General features: G+C 45.1%; 1 protein-coding gene across 3 annotated transcripts in view; it reads left to right on the forward strand.

The window, feature by feature from the left end:
- The first annotated feature begins 1,593 nt into the window (after positions 1-1,593).
- Positions 1,594-6,112, forward strand: part of LOC123513389 (protein bicaudal C homolog 1-like) — a 121,927-nt gene continuing 117,408 nt past the window's right edge. The window contains exon 1 of one of the 3 annotated variants that reach the window (XM_045270526.1): positions 1,594-2,388. In XM_045270526.1, coding sequence (XP_045126461.1) covers positions 2,220-2,388 — 169 coding nt within the window. In that variant the 5' untranslated portion in view covers positions 1,594-2,219. The remainder of the gene's footprint in view (positions 2,389-6,112) is intronic. The other 2 variants (XM_045270534.1, XM_045270542.1) reach the window with 2 other exon arrangements.

Here is a 6,112-nt window from a genome sequence, read left to right on the forward strand (position 1 = left end):
TCCTTCTTTCCTTCCTTCCTTCCTTCCTTCCTTCCTTCTTTCCTTAAACCTGGCAGTGTTTGAGTGTGTTTGTAATATTAGCTTGTCACTTGAGCGTCTCTAAAACTAACATTATTTTATTTTCTCCTTTCTTTCCTTCCTTTCTTCCTTCCTTCCTTCCTTCTTTCCTTAAACCTGGCAGTGTTTGAGTGTGTTTGTAATATTAGCTTATCACTTGAGCGTCTCTAAAACTAACATTATCTTATTTTCTCCTTTCTTTCCTTCCTTCATTCATTCCCTCATTCGTCTCTTAATTCCTGCTTTCGTTTCATCTCTCTCGTTGTTTCCTTGATGAAAAAAAATTATCTTTTCTCATTTTTTCATTCTTCTTCTTATTCGTTATTTTCTCATTTTTCTTTTCTATATTGTTCCTTCATTTTATACTTGTGGTTTCTCTCTCTCTCTCTCTCTCTCTCTCTCTCTCTCTCTCTCTCTCTCTCTCTCTCTCTCTCTCTCTCTCTCTCTCTCTCCACACACACACACACACACACACACACACACACAAGAACGTAAGCGCATCTTAATCTTTTTACTTGATTTTTTCCCAGATCTCTTCTGATTACTCTATTATGAATTAACACACTCTTGACGGGGCTAAAAACAACAACAACAAAAACAACAACAGCAACAACAACAACAACTACTACTACTACTACTACTACTACAACTACAACTACTACTACTACTACTACTACTATTACTACCACAACAACAACAACAATAACAACAGTGATTCCAACACCAACGACAACAACAACATAAACAAAAACAACAACACCAACAACAACAACAAAAACTACTACTACTACTACTACTACTACTACTACTACTACTTTTATTACTACTACTACTACTACTACTACTACTACTACTACTACTACTACTACTACTACTGCTACTGCTGCTACTACTGCTACTACTACTACTACTACTACTACTACTACTACTACTACTACTGTTATTGCTAATGCTGCTGCTGATGATGATGTGGGGGAGTGATGAAAATGATGATAATGATCTTCGTAATGTAAAGTAGTAGATGTAGCAGTAGTAATAGTAGTAGTAGTAGTAGTAGTAGTAGTAGTAGTAGTAGTAGTAGTAGGAGTACTAATAGTATAAATAGTAGTAGTAGCAGTATTGTTGTTACTACAGCTGTTACCACCACCACTACCACCACCACCACCACCACCTTGCCTAGCTGACTCACGAACACAAGAGAGCAAGGGGAGGTTTTAAGCCTTTGGAACTTCACACGACAAGAGGCTGTCTTTAGGAAGCAATTAAACATATGCGTATTTCTTTTTAAACCTCCCTCATGGCACACACACACACACACACACACACACACACACACACACACCTTGACGAGCCTCATAACTACTGAACAACCCTTCACACTCCCGTTGTTGAGAGAAGAGAAGCACAAACGTTCGAGAGAGAGTGCGTGGGTTGCGAATGAAGGTTGCAAGCGTGTGGTGGTGTGTGGGCGGGTGTGTGGCGTGTGTGGCGTGTGGGGTGGTGTGGGATGGGGTAGCAGGCAGGCAGGCAGGCAGGCAGGACTTCACGTCAGATGCTGGGGCCGGCCTGCAGTGGCTGTGTCCATAACAGCTTCGTTGTTTCATGTCCTGAGCCAAGGATTCGGAGGCGGGGCTAAGGCTTGACCGATAGAAAATGAGAATTCTGCTGTCTTACGCTCTATTTTTGATATCGTTTAGTTCAAATCTCCACAACTGACGCTAGAAAAGTTGTAATTTGAGGCGCTTTCCCTTGAATTGCGCTGGGTGGGTAGATGCGTTCTGTGTGATGAGGCAAGGTGTAGTGATAGCGTGGTCGTGAGGGCAGCGAGCGTGGCGAGAGGGCCACTGTTATCATATCTGTGAGCTAAGGAAGTGAGAGGAGCATGCAACAGTGGGCAAGGTTGGCGATTGGCTGTGCGTGGCCTGAGCTGTAGTGGCCAATGTTTGGGTTTCGGAAGTTACTCGGGGGCCGACTTTCTGAACACCACAAGCCGCCCCGTGTCTCTCGCAGCCACCCTGGGGGAAGAAAGGACAGACAGACGGAAAGACGGACGGACGGGATAAAAGAATTAAGAACAAAGAACAAGGAAAAAAGAACACAGGAGCTAGCCAGACACTTAAATTAATCTATAGTGAAGTGAAGTGAAGTGAAAACACGTAGATATGGGTCCGCACGATCACCAAGACGAGGATGAGGTGGGTGAAATGTACTCTGAGGAAAGCCTGAGCCGATCTGACAGCGTTGACTACCTCTCCCTGCACGCTCTGGACGATGGCACGGTGGAGGAGAGATTCAGAGTGGACAGGAGGAAACTGGAGGCCATGATACTGGGTAAGGGGAGCCATAAAGGATCTCTGTACTGTACGCCTCTCTCTCTCTCTCTCTCTCTCTCTCTCTGGGGGATGATAATGTAAATAAAAATGTTGTTTATGATATTAGGGTTTGTGAAGAAAGAAAGTGTTCTCTCGAGCTGTGTGTGTGTGTGTGTGTGTGTGTGTGTGTGTGTGTGTGTATTATTACTCTATCTTTTAAGAATATGTTTGTGTACTGTGTCTTTGTGTGAATCTCTCTCTCTCTCTCTCTCTCTCTCTCTCTCTCTCTCTCTCTCTCTCTCTCTCTCTCTCTGTAATCAGTCATTTCTCTATCTTTGTGGAAATTAATCGGTCATTCAGTAAGTCATTTAGTCAGTCTTGTAATCAGTCAGTCAGTCAGTCAGTCACGTAACCAATCAGTCAGTCGGTCAGTCAGTCAGTCGGTCAGTCAGTCAGTCAGTCAGTCAGTCAGTCACGTAACCAATCAGTCAGTCAGTCGGTCAGTCAGTCACGTAACCAGTCAGTCAGTCAGTCAGTCGGTCAGTCAGTCACGTAACCAGTCAGTCAGTCGGTCAGTCAGTCACGTAACCAGTCAGTTAGTCAGTCGGTCAGTGAGTCACGTAACCAATCAGTCAGTCGGTCAGTCAGTCACGTAACCAATTAGTCAGTCAGTCGGTCGGTCAGTCAGTCACGTAACCAGTCAGTCAGTCAGTCGGTCGGTCGGTCGGTCAGTCAGTCGGTCGGTCGGTCAGTCAGTCAGTCAGTCGGTCGGTCAGTCAGTCACGTAACCAGTCAGTCAGTCAGTCAGTCGGTCGGTCGGTCAGTCAGTCACGTAACCAGTCGGTCGGTCGGTCAGTCAGTCACGTAACCAGTCGGTCGGTCGGTCAGTCAGTCACGTAACCAGTCGGTCGGTCGGTCAGTCAGTCACGTAACCAGTCGGTCGGTCGGTCAGTCAGTCACGTAACCAGTCGGTCGGTCGGTCAGTCAGTCACGTAACCAGTCGGTCGGTCGGTCGGTCAGTCAGTCACGTAACCAGTCGGTCGGTCGGTCGGTCAGTCAGTCAGTAGTCGGTCGGTCGGTCGGTCGGTCAGTCAGTCACGTAACCAGTCAGTCAGTCAGTCAGTCAGTCAGTCGGTCAGTCAGTCACGTAACCAATCAGTCAGTCAGTCAGTCGGTCAGTCGGTCAGTCGGTCGGTCGGTCAGGTCACGTAAGTCGGTCGGTCAGTCAGTCACGTAACCAGTCAGTCAGTCAGTCGGTCGGTCGGTCGGTCAGTCAGTCACGTAACCAGTCAGTCAGTCAGTCGGTCGGTCGGTCGGTCAGTCAGTCACGTAACCAGTCGGTCGGTCGGTCAGTCAGTCACGTAACCAGTCGGTCGGTCGGTCGGTCAGTCAGTCACGTAACCAGTCAGTCACGTAACCAGTCGGTCGGTCAGTCAATCACGTAACCAGTCGGTCGGTCAGTCAGTCACGTAACCAGTCAGTCAGTCAGTCAGTCGGTCAGACAGACTGACTGTCAGTCAGTCACGTAACCAGCCAGTCAGTCAGACTGACTGTCAGTCAGTCACGTAACCAGCCAGTCAGTCAGTCACGTAACCAGCCAGTCAGTCAGTCAGTCACGTAACTAATCAGTCGGTCAGTCAGTCACGTAACCAGCCAGTCAGTCAGTCACGTAACCAGCCAGTCAGTCAGTCAGTCACGTAACCAGCCAGTCAGTCAGTCACGTAACCAGCCAGTCAGTCAGTCAGTCACGTAACTAATCAGTCGGTCAGTCAGTCACGTAACCAGCCAGTCAGCCAGTCAGTCAGTGAATATGACATATAAATCACAAGAAGTTAATTCGCTACTTGGATTGAACGAAAGAGGAAATGATTGTAGGTACTCTCTCTCTCTCTCTCTCTCTCTCTCTCTCTCTCTCTCTCTCTCTCTCTCTCTCTCTCTCTCTCTCTCTCTCTCTCTCTCTGAGTCATCTATCTTCTGACATCAAGATAACAGTGTTGTTTATTATTGTTCAACTCTCCCCCAATCTAAGCTCCCGTCTCTACTCCCCACCTCTCTCCTTCCCCCCTCTTCCTTCCTCCCTCTCCTCCTCCTCCCTTCCTACGCACTGCGATCATTTGAGTCTCGTGAAGTGAAGACATCGACGAAAAATGCAAAAGCTGAGGCCAAGAATAAGATGAGAGAACGATTGTTGGGCTGTGGCTGTTAATTAGGAGGGTGAAGTAAGAGAGGGAGAGAGGGAGGCAGGAGGGTGAAGTAAGAGAGGGAGGCAGAGGGAGAGAGAGAGATAATGGGTTCAGTATCAAGTGTCTCGCGTGCTGTGTGCTAAGTAGATAAATGTATAATGTTTGTAAAAGAGGATAAACATTGCAAAGATGAACTTGTAAGTGAAAGAAGTGTAGGTGCAGTTGAAGAGTTAAGGGAAGCGTGTTAAAATGTCGACATTGCGAAGGGTTTAGAGTTTAGCGAGTAGAAAAACGAGGAAATGCAGGAAAATATTGAGATAGGTGTAGATAAAGTTGAAGAGTTACGTGATGCGTGTTAAAATGTCGACATTGGGAAGTGTTTAGAATTTCGTAAGTGTAGGAAAAAACGAGGAAATGCAGTAAGTGTAGGAAAAAAACGAGGAAGTGCAGGAAAATATTGAAAGGAGTGTAGGTAAAGTTGAAGAGATAAGGGAAGCTTGTTAAAATGTCGACATTGGGAAGTGTTTAGAATTTCGTAAGTGTAGGAAAAAACGAGGAAATGCAGTAAGTGTAGGAAAAAAACGAGGAAATGCAGGAAATTTTTGAAAGGAGTGTAGGTAAAGTTGAAGAGATAAGGGAAGCTTGTTAAAATGTCGACATTGGGAAGTGTTTAGAGTTTCGTGAGTAGAAAAAAAACGAGGAAATGCAGAAAATCTGAAGTGTTTCGATGATAAAGAAAATACATTAGCGGTTTCACAGGAGGTATCGCTTCGGTTAAATTTGGATCGGTTCGGTTTTTCTTCAAATTAGATAAGGATTAGTAGACACGTAAATAATGCTCTTAACCCATTCAGCATCTTGACGCGTTTCCATATTCACTCTCCTTACTATTTGGTGATTTTATAAAGCTTCAGAGACTTATGTGGGGGATTAAACTAATGAAGACTGTGACCATTAATCTTCAGACCTTCATAGACCCTTCCTTATGTCAGTAAAATCGTCTAATTACACCCAAACTCAAGGTAAAAATGCGTCCCAATGGGGGGGGGGATTAAAACAATGAAAACAGTGACCATTAATCTTCTGACCTTCATCTAATCGCACATAAAACTCAAGGTAAAAATGCGTCTCAATGTGGATGATTAAACTAATGAAGATTGTGACCATTAATCTTCTGACCTCCATAAACCCTTCCTAATGTCAGTAAAATCGTCTAATCACACCCAAAACTCAAGGTAAAAAGGCGTCCCAATGTTAGAAATGCGTCCTAATGTGGATGATTAAACTAATGAAGACTGTGACCATTAATCTTCTGACCTCCATAGACCCTTCCTAATGTCGGTAAAATCATCTAATCGCACACAAAACTCAAGGTAAAAATGCGTTCCAGTACTGAAGGGTTTGAAAGATAATGGTTGTGTTGAAGAGAAGTGTTATTGAGTTAATGGTGGAAGAGTCGCCACTGTAAAGGTGTAACTCCCGTGACTGTGTGAAGGAGAGAATGTTTGGACACGTGAAGCAAAGCAAAGCAAAGCAAAGCAAAGCAAACCACTTCACGCC

The sequence above is a fragment of the Portunus trituberculatus genome, chromosome 5 (assembly GCF_017591435.1).
Source record: "Portunus trituberculatus isolate SZX2019 chromosome 5, ASM1759143v1, whole genome shotgun sequence".
NCBI lineage: Eukaryota > Metazoa > Arthropoda > Malacostraca > Decapoda > Portunidae > Portunus > Portunus trituberculatus.